The sequence below is a fragment of the Oncorhynchus masou genome, chromosome 21, assembly GCF_036934945.1.
Source record: "Oncorhynchus masou masou isolate Uvic2021 chromosome 21, UVic_Omas_1.1, whole genome shotgun sequence".
Lineage (NCBI taxonomy): Eukaryota > Metazoa > Chordata > Actinopteri > Salmoniformes > Salmonidae > Oncorhynchus > Oncorhynchus masou.
The window spans coordinates 13,581,285-13,605,603 of NC_088232.1; the positions used below are offsets into that span (position 1 = coordinate 13,581,285).

A 24,319-nucleotide genomic window follows, 5' to 3' on the forward strand; every position below is an offset into this window, starting at 1 on the left:
GTTAATTGTTTAAAAAATACAATCTCATCACCTACTCTACTCCACTATCAGCTATACAGTATCTACATACAGTATCACAGAACATCCACATATTTATAGATCCAAATTTGCTTTACCTTGGTGTGATTTAATGATCAGACTTTTTTTTTTTTTTTTACATTTTCACCTAAAATTATATATCCAAATCTAACTGCCTGTAGCTCAGGACCTGAAGCAAGGATATGCATATTCTTGATCCCATTTGAAAGGAAACACTTTGAAGTTTGTGGAAATGTGAAATTAGTGTAAGAGAATATAACACATGAGATCTGGTAAATAATACAAAGAAAAAAAGCATATTTTTTTCATCATCTTTGAAATGCAAGAGCAAGGCCACAATGTATTATTCCAGTTTAGGCGCAATTTAGATGTTGGCCACTAGACACTAGATGGCAGCAGTGTATGTGCAACGTTTTAGACTGATCCAAAGAACCGTTGCATTTCAATTCAAAATGTTGTATCAAGTCTGCCCAAATGTGCCTAATTGGTTTACATTTTCTAATTCATAACTCTGCACTCTCCTCAAACAATAGCATGGTAGTATTTCACTGTAATAGCTACACTGTGTGGTGGATGAATCAGAATAAGTTGGGTAACAGATAATAAAGATGTCTTCTCTGCATAATATGCTTACTTGTTATTAGAATGTTTCCCTTCGGACTCTGGTGTTGGCAATTGCACTTCTTCCCTCAGCTGGGGCCCAGAGAGGGGAGAAGTCAGGCTTGTCTTTCACATGTCCCTGGTGCTAGGCAGAATATCAGAAAGAGAAGAGTACAGGAGGGAACATTGTCTTCATATGTGAATGTATCTGTTAAACCATGTGGATGGTGTGATTAATGGGGAACCAATTACTGGTTTCCACAATGTCTGTGTGCCAGTCACTCCCTCCTTCGGCCTTGGGGGATGTGTGTGGTAGTGTCTAGAGTTGACAATTGATTTATGCCATTGGATGAGTTGGTGTTTTTATGCTAGGAGTAACAGGAACAAGATAGCAATCTCGTTTTAGGGGCCAAACTGAACAATAATGTATAGCGAATGTTATCTGACTACGGGATACTCCTTTCTCATTTATAAAGTCTCACTTTGTGAACTGTTCCTAATATCTGTGGTTTGTTATGTCGACAAGGGGGTGGATCTTTGCTATAAAAAATCTCAGTAGCCATTGTGTTGCCACTCTCAACGGATCATTAGAAATGGTGAATCGTTGAAGGTCATTGCTATTGCAAAGCTCTTATTATTAAAGATTTAGTTTAAGTATAACTCTGACTTGTGTGATAAGTTTGTCTCTACTCATTTGATAGGAAAGAAATTATCCACCACAACTGTAATAAGACAACATGAACTACCCTCCTCTTCCATCTGACATAAGACATGGAAGGACAGTGGTCCATCCTCACTTTTACTTTTTAGTCAGTTGTACTTTGCAGTAGCATGGTGGAACCGGCCGGATTACTGCACATATACATATGGGCTTTCTCCAATAGATGGGAGTTTTGGACAAACCAAGAAATTACTGGTCAAATCAGCATGCTCTCAGAAAACCCACCCCCAAAATCCTGTGCTTTGAATTAGGTGGTCCTCTGATTGGTTAAAGGTGATCTCATCACTGACAAGTTAGTTTTGAATAATGCCTCTCATTACAGACATAGGCTCAAACAGTTTCAATAAGGAGCAATGCCAGACTGATATGTGAAGTTAAATACAATGGTGAACACAGAGATCAGGCTGGTTCCACCGGGCTAACTTTACAGAACATCCCAAAAACATACAATTGAAATCAACACAAATGACTCTCCAATTAAGGTATGTGGTTCTGCCATGATTGAAGGTTATTTTGTTAAATGCTTATTTAAGCTGGTTGCTTGATGAGGTACTGATTGGACTCAGAAGAGCAGGTTGACATCCATGTCCTCTGCAGAGGGGGAAAATGGAAAATCACAAGAGATGACATCTTTACAAGAGTTCACAATGCAGGGTCATACTATCAAATGTGTGAAAGCACATGACCATGGTCCTTCTGTAAGCTACAGTAATGCAGCATTCATTCATTCACTCACATGTAACTACTACAACTCTCACAACATTGCCAATGTCAAGCAAGCCTCATTCTTTGGTCAATGAATTGCTTTCACTTTGTATAAGACTGCCACTCTTACCACCCTTGATGCCGAAGCAGTGGGTCCACTCCCTGAAGGACACCTGTTTGTCTTTGTCTGCATCACACTCCTGGAAGAAGCGGGAGGTACAATGCTCCATGGGGACTAACGGGACCCTCAGGGGGGCCAGCTCAGAGTGGGACAGAAACCTGGATAGGAACACCAGTGTCATGTTCATAAGCCTATGCAATGGAGAATGTTTTAAACATTTTGCAACAGAAAAAAAAAATGAGTGTCTCTAATTGTGCATTACTGGCACCTAGATCACCAACAAACTAACATGGTCCAAGCACACCAAGACAGTCACGAAGAGGGCACGACAAATCCTATTCCCCCTAAGAGGACTGGCATGGGTCCTCAGATCCTCAAGGGTTTTACAGCTGCACCATTGAGAGCATCCTGACGAGTTGCATCACTGCCTGGTATGGCAACTGCTCGGCCTCCGACCACAATGCACTACAGAGGGTAGTGCATATGGCCCAGTACATCACCGGGGCCAAGCTTCCTGCCATCCAGCACCTCTATGCCAGGTGGTGTCAGAGGAAGGCCCTAAAAATTGTCAAAGACTCCAGCCACCCTAGTCATAGACTCTTCTTTCTGCTTCTGCACGGCAAGCGGTACCGGAGCGCCAAGTCTAGGTCCAAGAGGCTTCTTAACAGCTTCTACCCCCAAGCCATAAGACTCCTGAATAGCTAATCAAATTGCATCCCAGGCTATTTGAATTGCCCCCCCCTCCTTGTGACAAATACAATGTGACAAATACAATTTGATGTGATTTGATTTTGAAATAGTGCTTACCTGTTTCACTCCATTTTATTCCATTGGGGGTTGAATATGGGGGAGTCTGACCCCAAAACCGGAACCGATTCACACACAGTCTGAACTGGATTTAACCAAAGGGACTAATTCCAGTAATATCCCAGCTGTGCTTCCACTTGTGTTACCCACTCTATGGGCCTTTAGGTATACTCAAATGTTAAATGTTCAGTTTAACTGATTCTTAATCTCATATTAGATTCAGATCCACCATGTATCTGATTCACAATGAGAACCGTAATCAGAGAACCGAACCATAATGTCTTGTGTAGATGAACAGCTACAAGTGAAGCTATTCACTCTTGAATCATAGCAAAGACATATAGCTACACTTCTTTAATATTGTCCTGCTGCACTAGGAATATAACTTTTTACAGACGCTCATATAAATTTCAATGAAAGCTTGGCGTAAGCAAGAGGCTCTTGCTTCTCAGTGTAAAATTACGTTCTAGTTCATTTTCATGATTATGACATCAACAAACAAATGCATCTTTCTTCTGAAGTACTGTACCTGTCAGACGGGTGCTGGTCCATCTGAGCAAACTGCCAGTGCACGGGATAAATGTACATGTTGTAGTTCTTCTCAAAGTCCTGGGCCAGCAACTCAATGGGGTGGTCGCCGGCATGGAGGCGCCTCTCACTCTCGTGGATCTTTCTCACCTGGGAGATAAACATCATCATTTATGGTCACACATGAATATTAAAGTTGTATTGAATTGAATATGAATATGTGCTAACAAGAAAATCAGTTGTGAGGTGCTGGTGATTTTATGTCTTTGAGATGTATACTATCAATCACTAAGAATGCAGTTGGTTTAACTTCATAAAGCCCCTTTATATGAATATAAATTATTTAGAAAATATAAATAATGAAATAGGGTGATGGCCAGGCAGCAGGCTGTTAGCCAGCCTGCCAGCATAGTGGGGTCTGCCACTAGCACAGTCAGTGTAGTCAGCTCAGCTATCACCATTGAGACTGTGTCTGTGCCTCAACCTAGGTTGGGCAAAACTAAACATGGCGGTGTTCGCCTTAGCAATCTCACTAGGACCACCTCCATTCCTGTAATTATTGAAAGAGATCATGATACCTCACATCTCAAAATAGGGCTACTTAATGTTAGATCCCTTACTTCAAAGGCAATTATAGTCAATTAACTAATCACTGATCATAATCTTGATGTGATTGGCCTGACTGAAACATGGCTTAAGCCTGCTGAAATTACTGTGTTAAATGAGGCCTCACCTCCTGGCTACACTAGTGACCATATCCCCCGTGCATCCCGCAAAGGCGGAGGTGTTGCTAACATTTAAGATAGCAAATTTCAATTTACAAAAAAAAATGACATTTTCGTCTTTTGAGCTTCTAGTCATGAAATCTATGCAGCCTACTCAATCACTTTTTATAGCTACTGTTTACAGGCCTCCTGGGCCATGTAGTCATAGCAGATAATAGCAGATAATATTCTAATCTTTGGTGACTTTAATATTCACATGGAAAAGTCCACAGACCCACTCCAAAAGGCTTTCGGAGCCATCATCGACTCAGTGGGTTTTGTCCAACATGTCTCTGGACCCACTCACTGTCACAGTCATACGCTGGACCTAGTTTTGTCCCATGGAATAAATGTAGTGGATCTTAATGTTTTTCCTCATAATCCTGGACTATCGGACCACCATTTTATTACGTTTGCAATTGCAACAAATAATCTGCTCAGACCCCAACCAAGGAACATCAAAAGTCGTGCTATAAATTCACAGACAACACAAAGATTCCTTGATGTCCTTCCAGATTCCCTCTGTCTACGCAATGACGCCAGAGGACAAAAATCAGTTAACCACCTAACTGAGGAACTCAATTTAACCTTGCGCAATAACCTAGATGAGGTTGCACCCCTAAAAACTAAAAACATTTCTCATAAGAAACTAGCTCCCTGGTACACAGAAAATACCCAAGCTCTGAAGCAAGCTTCCAGAAAATTGGAACAGAAATGGCGCCACACCAAACTGGAAGTCTTCCGTCTAGCTTGGAAAGACAGTACCGTGCAGTACCGAAGAGCCCTTACTGCTGCTCGATCATCCTATTTTTCTAGGAAAGGAAAATAAGAACAATCCGAAATTCCTTTTTGATACTGTCGCAAAGCTAACTAAAAAGCAGCATTCCCCAAGAGAGGATGACTTTCACTTTAGCAGTGATAAATTCATGAACTTCTTTGAGGAAAAAATTATGATTATTAGAAAGCAAATTACAGACTCCTCTTTAAATCTGCGTATTCCTTCAAAGCTCAGTTGTCCTGAGTCTGCACAACTCTGCCTGGACCTAGGATCGAGAGAGACGCTCAAGTGTTTTAGTACTATATCTCTTGACACAATGATGAAAATAATCATGGCCTCTAAACCTTCAAGCTGCCTACTGGACCCTATTCCAACTAAACTACTGAAAGAGCTGCTTCCTGTGCTTGGCCCTCCTATGTTGAACATAATAAATGGCTCTCTATCCACCGGATGTGTACCAAACTCACTAAAAGTGGCAGTAATAAAGCCTCTCTTGAAAAAGCCAAACCTTGACCCAGAAAATATAAAAAACTATCGGCCTATATCGAATCTTCCATTCCTCTCAAAAATCTTAGAAAAGGCTGTTGTGCAGCAACTCACTGCCTTCCTGAAGACAAACAATGTATACGAAATGCTTCAGTCTGGTTTTAGACCCCATCATAGCACTGAGACAGCACTTGTGAAGGTGGTAAATGACATTTTAATGGCATCAGACCGAGGCTCTGCATCTGTCCTCGTGCTCCTAGACCTTAGTGCTGCTTTTGATACCATCGATCACCACATTCTTTTGGAGAGATTGGAAACCCAAATTGGTCTACATGGACAAGTTCTGGCCTGGTTTAGATCTTATCTGTTGGAAAGATATTAGTTTGTCTCTGTGAATGGTTTGTCCTCTGACAAATCAACTGTAAATTTCAGTGTTCCTCAAGGTTCCGTTTTAGGACCACTATTGTTTTCACTATATATTTTACCTCTTGGGGATGTTATTCAAAAACATAATGTTAACTTTCACTGCTATGCGGATGACACACAGCTGTACATTTCAATGAAACATGGTGAAGCCCCAAAATTGCCCTTGCTAGAAGCATGTGTTTCAGACATAAGGAAGTGGATGGCTGCAAACTTTCTACTTTTAAACTCGGACAAAACAGAGATGCTTGTTCTAGGTCCCAAGAAACAAAGAGATCTTCTGTTGAATCTGACAATTAATCTTAAACCTGTTAAAGATAGGGCTGTCTGCTGCCCCCTTTGGAGTAATTGCGTGCCCATATTAAACAGAAAAAAAATCTTTCAAAAATTGCTAATATATGCATATAAAAAGTATTATTGAATAGAAAACACTCTAAAGTTTCTAAAACCGTTGAAATTATGTCTGTATGTAAAGCAGAACTCTCAGGGCAGTTATTCTCCCAAACTCTCTCTTGTCATCATAAAAGTTGGCCCAACTTTGACGTCATCGCCCCCACCCTTCCCAAGCGCCTACAGACCTGGGAACAGTTTCTATGTCTTCAGCGCGATGTCTACTTTCAATGGGGCTTCTCATTGTGAGAATAGCATGCTCACGAGAGTTTTGGCGGCCCGAAACCTTTCGGTCACGCGAAAAAAAAAGGTCACATTCATGCGCGCTCTCCTCCAGTGCTCTCTCTCTTCCAAGAATGATTAAACGACGCGTGTGTTTCTGTTCGTCCTGAGAATTGTTGTGCACCTTTATAACATGCTAAAGCTTGGTTATGAACATAGTTTGACAAGTTTAGTCCACATATAATATGTAAATTTGACGTTTTGGTGCGCATCCACTTGACTTTTGGCTGCATTTCAACCGAAATATGCCGTGTTTGATAACCGAAAGACACAGACTTCACAACTAAACAATGTTTTTGGTGAGTATAATTCCTTCCAGGTCTTCTGATGGAAGAACAGCAAAGGTAAGGGAATATTTATGTGTTAAATTTGGGTTTCTGTGGACTCCAAGATAGAGGAGCCATCATGCTAATTTCTGAGCTCCGACTCATATTATAGCCTAGTGAACGAATTCTGTAATGTTAAAAATAAATGTAACACAGCGATTGCATTTAGAAGAAGTGTATATTACTATATATATGTAGAACATGCATATTTAGTTAAAGTTTATGATGTGTATTGCTTGTTATCTGACGTTATCTGCCGGAGCTATCGTCATTTCTCCGGACATTTGAGTAGCATTTTTTGAACAATGCGTAATTGTAAACAGAGATTTATGGATATATATAGCATATTATTGAAAAAAACATAAATGTACTGTGTAACATGTTATATTACTGTCATCTGATGAAGATTTCAAAAGGTTAGTGATTTATTTTTCTTTTAATCCTGCGTTTGTTGATTGCATATTTTGTTCAACTTGGCTATGCAAATTAGCTGTGTCTTCGGTGGTGGTTTGACATAAATATGTACTATGTTTTCGCCGTAAAACATTTTAGAAATCTGACTTGCTGGGTAGATAAACAAGGTGTTTATCTTTCATTTAAGCTATTGGACTTCTTAATGTGTGGAGGTTAAATATTTTTAAGAATATTTTTTGCATTCCATGCGCCACATTCCAGCTGAGGGTGTTAGGGAAAGTTCCCAAATGGGGATCAACATCCACAAAATTAATGGTTGTACAGTCGTCTCAAATAAAACTGTGAAGGACCTCGGCGTTACTCTGGACCCTGATCTCTCTTTTGAAGAACATATCAAGACCATTTCAAGGACAGCTTTTTTCCATCTACGTAACATTGCAAAAATCAGAAACTTTCTGTCCAAAAATGATGCAGAAGAATTAATCCATGCTTTTGTCACTTCTAGGTTAGACTACTGCAATGCTCTACTTTCCGGCTACCCGGATAAAGCACTAAATAAACTTCAGTTAGTGCTAAATACGGCTGCTAGAATCCTGACTAGAACCAAAAAATTTGATCATATTACTCCAGTGCTAGCCTCCCTACACTGGCTTCCTGTCAAAGCAAGGGCTGATTTCAAGCTTTTACTGCTAACCTACAAAGCATTACATGGGCTTGCTCCTACCTATCTCTCTGATTTGGTCCTGCCGTACATACCTACACGTACGCTACGGTCACAAGACGCAGGCCTCCTAATTGTCCCTAGAATTTCTAAGCAAACAGCTGGAGGCAGGGCTTTCTCCTACAGAGCTCCATTTTTATGGAACGGTCTGCCTACCCATGTCAGAGACGCAAACTCGGTCTCAACCTTTAAGTCTTTACTGAAGACTCATCTCTTCAGTGGGTCATATGATTGAAGTACCAATTTGTAAGTCGCTCTGGATAAGAGCGTCTGCTAAATGACTTAAATGTAATGTAAATGTGTAGTCTGGCCCAGGAGTGGGAAGGTGAACGGAAAGGCTCTGGAGCAACGAACCACCCTTGCTGTCTCTGCCTGGCCGGTTCCCCTCTTTCCACTGGGATTCTCTGCCTCTAACCCTATTACAGGGGCTGAGTCACTGGCTTACTGGGGCTCTCTCATGCCGTCCCTGGAAGGGGTGCGTCACCTGAGTGGGTTGATTCACTGATGTGGTCATCCGGTCTGGGTTGGCGCCCCCCCTTGGGTTGTGCCATGGCGGAGATCTTTGCGGGCTATACTCAGCTTTGTCTCAGGATGGTAAGTTGGTGGTTGAAGATATCCCTCTAGTGGTGTGGGGGCTGTGCTTTGGCAAAGTGGGTGGGGTTATATCCTTCCTGTTTGGCCCTATCCGGGGGTGTCCTCGGATGGGGCCACAGTGTCTCCTGACCCCTCCTGTCTCAGCCTCCAGTATTTATGCTGCAGTAGTTTATGTGTCGGGGGCTGGGGTCAGTTTGTTATATCTGGAGGACTTCTCCTGTCCAATTCGGTGTCCTGTGTGAATCTAAGTGTGCGTTCTCTAATTCTCTCCTTTCTCTCTCTCGGAGGACCTGAGCCCTAGGACCAAGCCCCAGGACTACCTGACATGATGACTCCTTGCTGTCCCCAGTCCACCTGGCCGTGCTGCTACTCCAGTTTCAACTGTTCTGCCTTATTATTATCCGACCATGCTGGTCATTTATGAACATTTTAACATCTTGGCCATGTTCTGTTATAATCTCCACCCGGCACAGCCGGAAGAGGACTGGCCACCCCACATATGCTCTCTCTAATTCTCTCCTTTCTCTCTCTCGGAGGACCTGAGCCCTAGGACCAAGCCCCAGGACTACCTGACATGATGACTCCTTGCTGTCCCCAGTCCACCTGGCCGTGCTGCTGCTCCAGTTTCAACTGTTCTGCCTTATTATTATTCGACCATGCTGGTCATTTATGAACATTTGAACATCTTGGCCATGTTCTGTTATAATCTCTACCCGACACAGCCAGAAGAGGACTGGCCACCCCACATAGCCTGGTTCCTCTCTCGGTTTCTTCCTAGGTTTTGGCCTTTCTAGGGAGTTTTTCCTAACCACCGTGCTTCTACACCTGCATTGCTTGCTGTTTGGGGTTTTAGGCTGGGTTTCTGTACAGCACTTTGAGATATCAGCTGATGTACGAAGGGCTATATAAATAAATTTGATTTGATTTGATTTGAAATAATTAAACTACTATAACCCCTTTATATACGGTATGTCTACCCTCATATTTTAAGCTTATAGTTAAGTGTGTCCATAAGAGAGTTTTTTCAAATCTATGGATCCAATGATATTGAATTAAATAAAAATCTATAAAAATAAAATCCAAATAAAAAAAAAGATGTTTACTCACTCGGATGCGTTGCTTGGGGGTGAGGAAGCCAGGGGACATGGAGTCATGTTCATAGAGATGCAGCAAGACGTTCTTCAGCCAGTCGCGCATACGCAGAGGAAACTGGACCAGTTCACCAGTCATACAGGGTGCTATGACTAAAAGAGAGAGTAAGGTAGGGGAAGAAAGAGAGAGAGTGAGAAAGAGGGGAGAGGAAGAGACAAGGTAAGATGAGGGAATTATATAGAGTGTGAGAAACAAACGAGAGAGAAAAATACATAAAAATACAGGGAGTAGAAGAAATTGACAAAAAAGTGTTATACTTTATGTAGTTATTTCATGTTAGTTACTGTATTGGTCAGAAACTGTAGAGGTGGTCTGACTATAGCTGTCTTACATTTGCAGACTCCAGTGTAGTCCAGGTGAAGTCTATGGCCTCTCTTGGTGCCTTCCAGGTTGCACTTAGTGGCAAAGAACTCACAGGGTGTGTAGGTGACATTGTCACTTCCACATACCTGCATGAAAGACAAATGACTTCATGAGTTATGGATTTAACAAAGAACATCCTGCTCTTGGTAAGCAACTAAGCGTCACATTTTTCCAATATAGTCAACTCTATCGGAACTGAGGCTAGTGCACCTGTCTTAGGAACAGATGTCTGCAGATACAATTCTAGACAGAACCAACAGCTCCTCAATGTTGCTAGAATAGCATGTCAGGGTTGTACCTACCATTGCCAGATTCGTGGCATGTTTCCTTCAAGTTTCCTCGAAATACAGATGTAGGATCAGAATACTTATCCAAATCTGAACTTTTATAGAGGCATAGTTCTGTGGTACCAATCTTATCAATTGCCACAGTTATCTCTGGAACTTTCATTGCGCACACCTGTCCCCTGTTCCCACTGATTGTATTTGTATATATGTGCTCTTTGTTCACCATAGTGGGGTCAATTATTGTTATAATGTCCGTTGGTGCGTGTGAGTACCAATGCTGTGTGTTTTGGGCTTTCGTGCCCTTGTGGATTGCGCAGATGATTACGGGTCTAGTCCCGTGTGATAATCATTGTGCGTTAGTGTTATTTATTTTAGGTACTCCTCACTCTTTTTTGGGGGTTCAACCCTGTGTTTTTGTTACGTGTTTGTTTGGTCTTCGTCCCCGTGCCTTTACACCACACGCTGTAATTTGCATTCCTGAGCCTCCCGACTCTCTTCATACCAACGTGACATCCATTTCCATGGCCTGACCCTAATAGAAACTTTTCCCAAATGTTTTTAAAGGAATTCCTTTCGTATTGTTTATGTTTATTCGACAGGATAGAGAGAACGTGCTAGAGCAGTGGGTCAGGTTCAACCCATGCTCACAGCAGTACATACTGTATAGTATTGTAACATACTGTATAGTATTGGGTTTATAAGCGCGGATATCGACTCTGCCGCTCAAGCATGCTTTTGGGGCACAGTCGATAGCTTGCTGGACTTCGGGCTTGAAGGTCGAGGGTTTGAGACCTGCTCCCTGCCTGTTTCATTACAGTATATATGATTCAGAGGCAACGATTTAAAACTCTGAAACGCACCTGGCACCCCAATGACCACTGTTCATACTCACATGATCATAGTCAGTGACACTCTGTGGGCAGGCAGAAGGCTCATGACACACACACACAGGCTTCTTCTCCTTGTTGAGTTTACAGGTCTTTCCATGTTTACAACGGAAGTTCTCACAAGGGTCTAAAAGAGAAAAAAAAACCTAAGCACACTCATGCCCTATAATTTTATGTCAGTGGAACATTGATGTGAACATTGATGTTTATTTTCTGCTAGATTCACTAAGTCATTGTATTTATACTTTGTTCATGTGATATTAATGTTTTAATCATGTCTTAATTATGATTCACTAGTATGTACTTTCTATTGGTTATAGATGTCAATGGAAACCCCAGCACTACCACCACAGCCATTACCCCCTGCATTCCATTGCCATTTGAGTTTGTACAGTGCTCGAATTCAACATGAGCTCGCTCATTGACCCCTTAATCCAGCGGAGACGAGAGGGAGTTTGTTTTGGTAGCGTGGCACTATTCTTCTGGGAGTGTTAGTGAAAAGGCCCAGTCAGCAGATTCCTGGTGTGTATGTGTGTGTGTGTGTGCGTGCCTTGCTGAGATTTACACTTACCGGCAGTGGATGCTTGGGGTCTGTATAGGCTGGCCTCCAAAGAGGGCCTGGTGCTGGGGTAGAGGTCCACTGTCGCCCTGATCTGGACCGGGTTCATTCCCACCAGAGGAGCCTGGGTAGGAAACAAGGTGAAATCTCAATAGAGGTCAACAAACCACCCACAGATGTTAATAGATAAGATGTGGGCTGCATTTTAAATTACATTTCCTATATTGTATAGTACACACATTTTGGGAAGCTCTGGGAATAGAGTAGATCCATCCATGGATCATCGGTTTAATTTTAAATAGGTCACCTGCAGAAAAGGACCTAGCTTTATATAGAGGTGACATGGTTCAATGTAGGTTGAAGTTTTAGGATGACATTGCATTATAGCTAATGGGCGATATGTGATGAGTGTTACCCATTTCCCTGCTCTTCTCCTCTTGGGCTTGTATACAGCACTGTCGGTGGTGCGGTAGTGCTCCTTCACGCCCTCATCCCCCTGGTTGTCTGGGACTCCCTCTCCTGGTGGGGCCTCATCCCTCTGTAGGGGGTGCTTCCTCACTCTCTGGTTCTTCCTCTGCTTCCTGGCTTTGCCTCTGGTGTGACTGGCACTCTTGTTTATGTTCTTCTCCTCCTTCTCTTCTCCCCCTTCTACTGAAAGATGTGTCCCATCAAGATCCACACTGTTCTTTGTCTCTTGGAGTTCAGTGTCTGTGTCTGCGTCTTTTTTATTGGTCCCCTTTTCTTGGGCATCGTACTTGTACTGACCGAGCACTTCCTGGCTCTCAGTGAACTCGGCGTCTTGTATGTCTGGCTGGGACTCATAGTCATCAGTGGCAGTGGGGATTTCGTCATTCTTGCTAGCTTGTTCTTCTTTCTCCTCCACCTCGGCCTCCACTTTCTTATTTGAAAGGAACTTGGCGTCTTCGGCGAGGGGTTTCCCTTCCTCAAGCTCGGTTTCAAGAGGCTCTGTGTTGTCGCTGTCGCTGGCGTAGTACAGATCCTCTGGAATCTCAGGCTCGGTGTTGCTGTCCGTCTCTTCAACTTGAACCTCTTCCTCTACTCCTCTGTCCCCGACCACATGTTCCTCCTCGTCCTCTTTCTCTCTCTTCTCCTCATTCTCAACTGACTCCTCCTCATCCGCCATCACCTTCACATTTTCCACCTCTTTCTCTGCCTCCACATCCACCTCCTCCTCCACCTCTACCACCTCCTCATCTTCCTCCTCCTTTTCCAAGTCTCCCACCTCTTCTTCTTCCTCCTCCTCCTCCTCCACCTCCTCCACCTCTTCCACCTCTTCTTCCTCTGACTCCCCCAGGAGGAGGTCCACCAGTGCCTTATCTCTCAGCAGGACGGGGGTGCTCCTCTCACCACTGTCGGACACCTCAAACACCCCTCCCTCATTGGAGGGACCCACATTAACATTACCATTGTCATCGTAGCTTATGTCCTCCTGCTCCTGACTGCTAGACTCAAAGGTCATGAAGGTTGGCAGGACCTCCCCCTCATTGACCTCATTTGGAACAATGTCCTTGGAAAACAAAATGAAAAGTTTCTGGAAAAACATTTTGTAAATATAACAAAAGATATAGCTTCTGGACAAACTTTTGCCATTCATATAATGAAAGGTAAAGTTTCTGGAGAATCCTTGTCAATGTGTTCTGTTTTTATAGAGATGGGGTTTATTTACAGTATGGAACCTATTTAAAATACAGGAGTTGGATGCACTTTACCTTCTGTTTAGCTATGTGTGAGGACTTGGACAAAGCTTCATGTTTGTCGTGACGTTTGCCTTTGACCTTGGGAATAGCAAATCATTCCTTATAAAACATCATTAGACGTGGTTATTCAACAGGGCTACAATGATTGGCATCATACATTTTTATTAAAAAGCTGTTCATAAAGTAAGAGTGGATTTATCAGTACTTACAGACACAGGAAATGCTGAGGCCAATAGCCAAAGGAATATTAAACGGGTCTTCATACCTATAACGACATCAAATTAAAATGGAATATATTATTTATTAGGATTTATAATTGAGTATAAAGTTTAAAGGACCAGGGCAGTCAAAATCATTTTTCCCTTTGTTTTGTATCATATGAATACCACGAGTGGGACTTTTTATTGCTCAATCTAATATCAGCTGATTTAATATTTTCAATAGGCCTAACAAACGCATGCTCAAACTTGTGCACTTTTAATTGACTGAAATTAATAAGTCCTTCGTTTTTGGGTCATGTTCAGTTAAAAATATTTTGCTAATCAATATTTTCAAGTCATATTCTTGAAGATCAAGGGGTATGTATTTAATCAACTGAAATGACTAGAAATCTGACAGATGTAGTTTTTTAACATTGTCACGACTTCTGCCGAAGTCGTTGCCTCTCCTTGTTCGGGCGGTGCTCGGCGTTCGACGTCACCGGTCTTCTAGCCATCATTGATCCATTTTTCATTTTCCATTGGTTTTGTCTTGTCTTCCCACACACCTGTTTTCAATCCCATTCATTACCTGTTGTGTATTTAACCCTCTGTTTCCCCTCATGTCTTTGTCAGAGATTGTTTTATTGTCAGTGTAGTTTTATAGGTGCGCGTCGGGTCCTCGTACCCATGTTTGTTTATGTATGTACCTGTTAGTGTTATGGAGCATGTTACGTGGACTTTATTAAAAGACTCCATTTTACACTCTGTTTGACTCTCCTGCGCCTGACTTCCCTGCCACCTATACACCTATGCTTGACAAACATAAAGATATAGCCCAATCGTATTATTATCTGTATTGAAGTAGAAAGCAATGGGTTAGAAATATACCTAACCCATAAAGTAAAATGCAACATCCATTATTAGCCAGCTAAACTCTAACATTGATTGATCCTGCAATAGATGTTGTTCAATTTGTAATATTCCTTTGTGTCTTCTACTGATACCTCTTAATAGGAAAGTTATCAGATTATGTTACTGAGTTTGGGTAATCCAAAAATGACATTACTGATACAAGTTTGGACAGTTAACTAGTAACTTTAATGATTTCTATTTAGAAAGTAACCTATCAAACCCTGTCGGTTCAACACAACTATGGAGAATTCAAATCCCGTCCCAAGCCGGCCCCAATGGATACCAACTGAAATGGCCCATGGCAGACCACCCAGACCTCCACCCGCAAGGTAGTCTGGGTATTATGCACACTGTGCGCTGCCTAATGACCCTCTCCTGTCCCAGCTGTAAGCACACTGTGGGCTACACTGGGAGAAGTGACATCCAAGCTATAAAACCTCACCAACTTGCCGCAGTGCAAATATCCCCTACAGTCAATCCTTTAAAAAGAGCCCAAGACGCTGCCAAACCCATGGTCGAGTGGGCAGGTACACCGCTAAATAACCCTTACCACTTGCTGCTGTATGCCAGGGTGAGACGTTGCTTAAAGAGCGCCCTGCTACGAGCTGGATTAGCTAAACAGACAAAAAGCTGGTCACATAACCGGTTATCTCGAGTCCGCTCAAAGTGCGTGCATAAAGCTAGTACTGGACAGGGCATGAAACCTCTGTTGCTCTACAGAAGCAAAAGGAGGAGGAGAAAAGGAAAATAAGCTCAAAGGCTAAAGACATGTAAGTCATAACCATGAAGGCCACATTAGGACACAACGTCACCTTAGAGTCGCCAGGGGTGAACAGGAACGCTGTACGGAAAAGTCGTGGAGGCCCCCAACACATTCAGATCCACCAACTCCAGAGGCTCAAAGGGGGCAGCACACATGCCTCCAAAACCAGAGCTAAATCCCATGTGGGCCCAATAGGTACAGCAGGGTCCAAGACCACTGGTGCGCAATAACTTTTGTTTTCTTGCATTGCGTAAAGATCTACATCGGCCCTGCCTAACCTCTCCCATATCTGGGCAGCCACCCAGGGGTGTAGCCTCCACTGACCAGCACATAACAGCCCATCAAACGTGGGAGGAGGTGCATGAACGCCAATTACATCCTCTGAAGCTCCAGGTAATTGAAATGTCAGGCACTCTGTCCACCGTCCATACCCCCGATTTGAGTAGCTATTACACAGTGTGCCCCACACTTAGAGGAACACGTCTATTATGACCACCTTGCGGAATAACACCTGTCCCATGAGCGCCCCTTGCAACAGTACCCCACTGGGCCAGTGCCTGCAGGTATGCGGGGGACAACCGGAGCGACCGGTTAAGGTGGCAGAAGCTCTATTTACCAAGTTCATATTATGCAAGGAAAGCTGAAATAAACAAAGAGAAACAATAGTCCATCATTACTTTAAGATATGTCAATATGGAATATTTCAAGAAATTTGAATGATTAATTTTATTTAGAATTCAAGGCACACTTAACCAGCATGGCTACAACAGCGTTCTGCAGCAAAACGCCATCCCATCTAGTTTGGGCTTAGTGCGACAATCATTTGTTTTCAACAGGACAATGACCCAAGACACCTCCAGGCTGAGCAAGGGCTATTTGAACAAGAAGGAGAGTGATGGAGTGCTGCATCAGATGACCTGGTCTCCACAAACCCCCGACCTCAACCAAATTGAGATGGTTGGGATGAGTCGGACCGCAAGACTGTTGGAAAAGCTTTCCAGTTGAAGCTGGTTGAGAGAATGCCAAGAGTGTGCAAAGCTGCCATCAAGGCAAATGGTGGCTATTTGAAGAACCTCAAAAATAAAATATATATTTTTTCTGTTTAACACTTTTTTGGTTACTACATGATTCCATGTGTTATTTCATAGTTTTAATGTTTTCCCTATTATTATAAATGTAGAAAATTGTAAAAAGGCAGTGCAACATCATTCATATGTCAAGGGGATTTCATTGGGGACTCAGATTTCTGGCTTCCTGTTTTGATTTCACCTCAGTATTTAGCCTGCCAATATGAGTTCTGTTATACTCACAGACATCATTCAAACAGTTTTAGAAACTTCAGAGTGTATTCTATCCAATACTAATAATAATATGCAAATATTAGCAACTATGACTGAGGAGCAGGCCGTTTGATATGGGCACCTTTTCATCCAAGCTACGCAATACTGCCCCTGCCGCCATAAAAAGTTAATGATGTCTGTGAGTATAACAGAACTTATTTGGCAGGCGAAACCCCGAGGACAAACCATCCAGGATTTTTTTCCACTGGATGTCAACAGTCTTTAGAAATTGGTTGATGGTTTTTCCTTTGCGAAATGAAAAAGTAGGGCTGTTCAGAACGAGGGCCAAGTCTAGTGTACTGTTGGGGTTGGGGCTCGCGACCTGAAAGCTTGCTCCACTTTGTTTTCATCCGCTATTGAATGCAGTTTATCCCGTCTTAAATTTGATTGATTATTTACATAAAAAATTGTATTAGGAAAGTTGTTTGAAATGTTTGGACAAAGATTACAGGTAACTTATCAGATATTTTGTATTCATGTTGCGCGAGTTCGATCTGGTGTTTTTCTGGATCAAACTCGCCAAATAAATGGACATTTTGGAAATATAAAGACAGAATTAATCGAACAAAAGGACCATTTGTGATGTTTATGGGACATATTGGAGTGCTAACAGAAGAAGCTGATGGGACGGTAGCGTCCCATCTAGCCTAGAGAGGTTAAATTAAATAAGACAACAATGTGCAATCAGTTGAGATTGAGTGAGAGATTATTTCACTGGCACCACACTCCCAGAGCCCTCGCCTCCTCTCTCTAGGCTGTCTCATCATTGTTGGTAATCAGGCCTACTACTGTTGTGTCATCTGCAACTTGATGATTGAGTTAGAGGTGTGCGTGGCCACACATTCATGGGTGAACAGGGGGTACAGGAGGGGGCTGAGCACACACCCTTGTGGGGCCCCTGTGTTGTTTTCTACCTTCACCACCTGGGGGCGGCCCGTCAGGAAGTCCAGGACCCAGTTGCACAGGGCATTGTTCAGACCCAGGGCCCTGAGCTTAATGACGAGATTGGAGGGTACTATGGTGTTGAATGCTGAGCTATAGTCAATGAACACCATTCTTACATACAGTGGGGAGAACAACTATTTGATACACTGTCGATTTTGCGGAATATAAAACAAAAATCCAGATAATCACATTGTATGATTTTTAAGTAAGTAATTAGCATTTTATTGCATGACATAGGTATTTGATACATCAGAAAAGCAGAACTTAATATTTGGTACAGAAACCTTTGTTTGCAATTACAGAGATCATACGTTTCCTGTAGTTCTTGACAAGGCTTGCACACATTGCAGCAGGGATTTTGGCCTACACCTCCATACAGACCTTCTCCAGATCCTTCAGGTTTCGGGGCTGTCGCTTGGCAATACGGACGTTCAGCTCCCTCCAAAGATTTTCTATTGGGTTCAGGTCTGGAGACTGGAGTTTAGATAAAAAATCTCTATTTTTGTCTCATCAGACCACATGACCTTCTCCCATTCCTCCTCTGGATCATCCAGATGGTCATTGGCAAACTTCAGACGGTCCTGGACATGCGCTGGCTTGAGCAGGGGAACCTTAGGTGCGCTGCAAGATTTTAATCCATGACGGCGTAGTGTGTTACTAATGGTTTTCTTTGAGACTGTGGTTCCAGCTCTCTTCAGGTCATTTTCCAGGTCCTGCCGTGTAGTTCTGGGCTGATCCCTCACCTTCCTCATAATCATTGATGCCCCACGAGGTGAGATCTTGCATGGAGCCCCAGACTGAGGGTGATTGACCGTCATCTTGAACTTCTTCCATTTTCTAATAATTGCGCCAACAGTTGTTGCCTTCTCACCAAGCTGCATGCTTATTGTCCTGTAGACCATCCCAGCCTTGTGCAGGTCTACAATTTTACCCCTGATGTCCTTACACAGCTCTCTGGTCTTGGCAATTGTGGTAGAGGTTGGAGTTTGTTTGATTGAGTGTGTGGACAGGTGTCTTTTATACAGGTAACGAGTTCAAACAGGTGCAGTTAATACAGGTAATGAGTGGAGAACAGGAGGGCTTCTTAAAGAAAAACTAACAGGTCTGTGAGAGCCGGAATTCTTACTGGTTGGTAGGTGATCAAATACCTATGTCATGCAAGAAAATGCAAATTAATTACTTAAAAATCATACAATGTGATTTTCTGGATTTTTGTTTTAGATTCCGTCTCTCAGAGTTGAAGTGTACCTATGATAAAAATTACAGACCTCTACATGCTTTGTAAGTTGGAAAACCTGCAAAATCGGCAGTGTATCAAATACTTGTTCTCCTCACTGTAGGTATTCCTCTTGTCCAGATGTGATGGCGATTACATCGTCTGTGAATCTATTGGGGCAGTAAGCAAATTGAAGTAGGTCTAGGGTGTCAGGTAAGGTAGAGGTGATATTATCCTTAACTAGCCTCTCAAAGCACATCAGGATGACAGAAGTGAGTGCTCAGAGTGATGGTCATTTAGTTCAGCTACCTTTGCTTTCTTGGGTACATGAACAATGGTGGCCAATGGTGGCAAGTGGGGACAGCAGACTGAGATAGTAAGAGATTGAATATGTCCGTTAACACTCCAGCCAGCTGGTCTGCGCATGCTCTGAAGACGCGGCTAGGGATGCCGTCTGGGCCGGCAGCCTTGCAAGGGTTAACACTCTTAAATGTCTTACTCACATTGGCCATGGAGAAGGAGAGCCCACAGTCCTTGGTAGCAGGCCTCGTCGGTGGCACTGTGTTATCCTCAAACCAGGCAAAGAAGGTGTTTATAGCTTGTCCGGAAGCAAGACGTCTTGTCCCCGACGTGGCTGGTTTTCCCTTTGTAGTCCGCGATTGTCTGTAGATCCTGACACATACATCTCATGTCTGAGCCGTTAAATTGAGACTCCACTTTGTCTCTATACTGACGTTTTTCCTGTTTGATTGCCTTATGGAGGGAATATCTACACTGTTTGTATTCGGCCATATTCCCAATCACCTTGCCATTGTTAAATGCGGTGGTTCACACTTTCAGTTTTGCGTGAATGCTGCCATCAATGCACAGTTTCTGAATGGGGTAGGTTTTAATAGTCACAGGTTCTAATAGTCACATATCTGTGTATTCGTCAATGTTATTCTCAGAGGCTCCCCGGAACATATCCCAGTCCACATGATCAAAACAATTTTGAAGATTGGATTGCGATTGGTCAGATCAGCATTGAATAGTACTTAGCACAGGTACTTCCTGTTTGAGTTTCTGCCTATAGGAAGGGAGGCGCAAAATGGAGTCGTGATCAGGTTTGCCGAAGGAAGGGCAGGGAAGGGCCTTGTAGGCATTTCAAAGCTGAGTAGCAGTGGTCTAATATTTTCACAGAGCAAGTGCTACAGTCAATGTGTTGGTAGAACTTCGGTAGTGTTTTCCTCAAATTTGCTTGGTTAAAATCCCCAGCTACAATAAATGTGGCCTCATGATACGTAGTTTCTAGTTTACATAAAGTCCAGCGAAGTTCTTTGAGGGCCGTCGTGGTATCGGCTTGAGGGGGAATATACACGGCTGTGACTATAACCAAAGAAAATTCTCTTGGGATGTAATACGGTCATTTGATTGTGAGGTATTCTACGTCGGGTGAACAAAAGGACGTGAGTTTCTGTATGTTATCACAATCACACCATGAGTGGTTAATCATGAAACATACACCCCCGCCTTTCATCTTCCCAGAGAGTTATTTATTCCTGTCTGCGCAATATACTGAGAACCCAGCTGGCTATATGGACAAAGACAGTATATACCGAGAGAGCCATGTTTCCATGAAACAGAGTATGTTACAATCCCTGATGTCTCTCTGGATGGAGATTCTTGCCCTGAGCTCGTCTACTTTATTATCCAGAGACTGAACATGAGTAATACAATAATACAATATAATGAGTAATATACTCGGATGTGGAGAATGGTGTGAGGACCTCCTGAGTCGGACTAGAAGTTCACTCCGAATCCTTCTTCTCTGCCGGCGGTGATTTGGATCAACCTCTGGAATCAGTTAAATTGCCCTGGGGGGTACGAACAAAGGATCCAATTCGGGAAAGTCGTATTCCCGGTCGTAATACTGTTGAGTTACTGCCGCTCTGATATCCAAAAGTTATTTCCGGCTGTATGTAATAACACAAAAAAATGTCCTGAGTTAATAACGTAAGAAATAACACACACAAAAATAAATACTGCAAAGTTGCTTAGGAGCTAGAAGCAAAGCTGCCCTATCTGTCGGCACCATCTTGCAGCCTGTATCCTGACTGCATCCTCACATGATCTAGGGTAACACTGCGCATGTGCGACGTTGGTCGGAGCAGGCAGTGAGTCTCCCGAAAAGTGTCATCTGAGGGGGCATAATGCCCTCTCGTGGACTGGGATGGATTGGTTATTTTTTATTTCCACCACTCTCGACAACTGTGTGTCTAAGCGGGTCAGCCCACTTAGCTGGTAGGGCTCCACCTGTCTCCTTTCGGGAAGGTTCTCCACAGTCAGCCCCGAAAGACCTCAGAGTGAGAAAACCATGCAGCGCCTCTTCCTGCTTCTTTTTAGCCTCAAACTGGGCCGGAGAAATATTCTCATCAAAGTACATCTATCTGTCCCTCTCTGGCACCTCCGAGAGAGTCAGCTAAAGATGACACTTTCCCACCACAATAGCTCCCATACTTTCCCTGGGTAACAGAACAGTGCACCAGGACATGAGTAGAATGAAATGTGTGGGGCTACCTGGCAGTCAAAGTTGCGTCCTACTCTGCCAGCAGCTCGGTCTGGTAGAACTGTAGAATAGTGACGGACGAAAGGGAATGTGGCTTGGACCAGGTTGTTGCCACTTCCTTGCCGAAAACCGGAAAAAGAGGCAGGTGGTGTTTGACTGTGGCAATCATAGGGGGCGGGTACGTGGAAGATTTCTTCAGCGGGAAGGACGGTCACTTCTGCGGGGAAGGATGATCACTAGCGTGAGGAGGCAGCTGCCCCGGAATTATGTCCTCAACCAAGATCCCCCCTGAGCCCGCAAGAGACAACATGTCGTCATCAGAACTTGGGCCCAGTGAATCTCTGTGGGAGACCGAATCAGCCAGTTCACTATTGCCCTGCTGGGAGGCTAGTTCTATTTGCTTTGACCACAGCCCCAAAAACCCTCCCCACGTCCTGCAACTTTGCAAGTACCGGCATCCAGCAGAGGAAGGTCGCCAATGTTAACCCCAAGCTTTCTCAAGAATGCTATATATGTCTATCTAAGGAGTTTGCATGCAGCCACTGGACTGGTTTTGAAAGAGTGCCCCCTGAGTGTGTTCCAAGCCAAACAAAAGAAATCATGAGTATCTATGGGAGAAATAGTACAACTGCATGACTGGAGACATGGTCGCGAACCTGAACCCAGCTTAGCCTTCATCGTCTCGGTCAAATGTTTTGCCGTCTTACTCATTGCTGAAGCATATTGAAGAATAACGCATTTTTTGTGACAAAAAAACTATGAGAACAAATACATACCCCAGCACATAACGAGTGAACACGACAGTTTAGTTGGTACAAAATCAGATAATCTCATGTTCCGGTATTTAATTTTTTTGCAGAAGCGTGAATTGTTCCTGCTCACATCGAGGTGAAGAGTGAAAGAATTGCAGGAATGAATGAGGCCTCAGGGTTATCGTTATCGCCTGTAGAAGGTTATCGTTTTCAGAAAGGCACAGATTTCATTAGCCTTGTCAGGCATGATTCCAGTTCTTCAATCGAAGTCGCAAAAGTGAGTTGTGTTGTACCGAGAGTGCAGACTGAAAGGAAACCCTTCCTCTCCCGACACATTCCTAGCAAAATTCTTGCTTGAGAAATCATTTTTTACTTATTTTTTATGGAAAACTATTACAGTAAGGTACTTCATATTTACCAAGAAATGTTTTGATAATGAGATAAAAACAGATGTATTGGGCCTTAAAAGAGGCAAAGTGCAATTAGTACATACAGTTGAAGTCGGAAGTTTACATATACCTTAGCCAAGTACATTCAAACTCAGTCTTTCACAATTCCTGACATTTAATCCTAGTAAAAATTCTGTTGAGGTCAGTTAGGACCACCACTTTATTTTAAGAATGTGAAATATAATAATAGAAGAGAGAATGATTTATTTCAGCTTTTATTTATTTCATCACATTCCTAGTGGGTCAGAAGTTTACATATACTCAATTAGTATTTGGTAGCATTGCCTTTAAAAAGTTTAACTTGGGCCAAATGTTTCAGGTAGCCTTCCACATGCTTCCCACAAAAAGTTGGGTGAGTTTTGGACATTTCCTCCTGACAGAGCTGGTGTAACTGAGTCAAGTTTGTAGGCCTCCTTGCTCATACACGCTTTTTCAGTTCTGCCCACACATTTTCTATAGGATTGAGATCAGGGCTTTGTGATGGCCACTCCAATACCTTTACTTTGTTGTCCTTAAGCCATTGTCCATTTGGAAGACCCATTTGCGACCATGCATTAACTTCCTGACTGATGTCTTGAGATCTTGCTTCAGTATATCCGCATATTTTTCTATCCTCATGATGACATCTATTTTGTGAAGTGCACCAATCCCTCCTGCAGCAAAGCACCCCCACAACATGATGCTGCCACCCCTGTGCTTCACGGATGGGATGGTGTTCTTCGGCAAACAGTTCTATTTTTGTTTCATCAGACCAGAGGACATTTCTCCAAAAAGTACAATTGTTGTGCCCATGTGCAGTTGCAAACCGTAGTCAGGCTTTTTTATGGGGGTTTTGGAGCAGTGGCTTCTTCCTTGCTGAGCGGCCTTTCAGGTTATAACGATATAGGACTTGTTTTACTGTGGATATAGTTTATTTTGTACCTGTTTCCTCCAGCATCTTCACAAGGTCCTTTGCTATGGATCTGGGATTGATTTGCACTTTTCACACCAAAGTACGTTCATCTCTAGGAGACAGAACGCTTCTCCTACCTGAGCGGAATGATGGCTGCGTGGTCCCATGGTGTTTATACTTGCGCACTATTGTTTGTATAGAAGAACGTGGTACCTTCAGGCGTTTGCAAATTACTCCCAAGGATGAACCAGACTTGTGGAGGTCTACAATTTTTTTCTGAGGTCCTCGCTGATTTCTTTTGAAAAAAGAAAGAGCACTGAGTTTAAAGGCTTTGAAATACATCCACAGGTACACATCATTTTCTAGAATTTTCCAAGCTGTTTTAAAGGCACAGTCAGCTTAGTGTATGTAAACTTCTGACCCACTGGAATTGTGATACAGTGAATTATAAGTGAAATAATCTGTCTGTAAACAATTGTTGGAAAAATGACTTGTCATGCACAAAGTAGATGTCCTTGCCGACTTGCCAAAACTATAGTTTGATAAGAAGAAATGGGTGGAGTGATTGAAAAACAAGTTGGACAAACCATTTTCCCCAACTCTAGAACATTTAAATCTTGACCCCCCTCCCACGCCTCCT

At 42.9% G+C, this 24,319-nt stretch overlaps 1 protein-coding gene across 1 annotated transcript; it reads right to left on the reverse strand.

Annotated features, from left to right (window-relative positions):
* Positions 1-1,879: 1,879 nt before the first annotated feature.
* On the reverse strand, positions 1,880-13,928 carry LOC135508588 (SPARC-like protein 1). Its single transcript, XM_064928854.1, has 10 exons — positions 13,875-13,928; positions 13,678-13,743; positions 12,363-13,475; positions 11,960-12,071; positions 11,394-11,515; positions 10,183-10,300; positions 9,807-9,943; positions 3,523-3,671; positions 2,196-2,344; positions 1,880-1,951 (listed from the first exon to the last, which is right to left on the reverse strand). Exons 1-10 carry the CDS (start codon positions 13,926-13,928, stop codon positions 1,923-1,925), a joined length of 2,049 nt encoding a protein of 682 aa, XP_064784926.1. The 3' UTR covers positions 1,880-1,922.
* Positions 13,929-24,319: the final 10,391 nt, after the last annotated feature.

Bases quoted from the DNA above. Each gene is read 5' to 3' on its own strand.
- LOC135508588 (XM_064928854.1), bottom strand. From the start codon at position 13,928: ATGAAGACCCGTTTAATATTCCTTTGGCTATTGGCCTCAGCATTTCCT. The intron at 2,345-3,522 runs GTACAGTACTTC...GTTCCTATCCAG, and splicing joins GACCAGCACCCGTCTGACAG to GTTTCTGTCCCACTCTGAGC. The intron at 1,952-2,195 runs GTAAGAGTGGCA...CCCCCTCTGCAG, and splicing joins CTGCTTCGGCATCAAGGGTG to AGGACATGGATGTCAACCTG.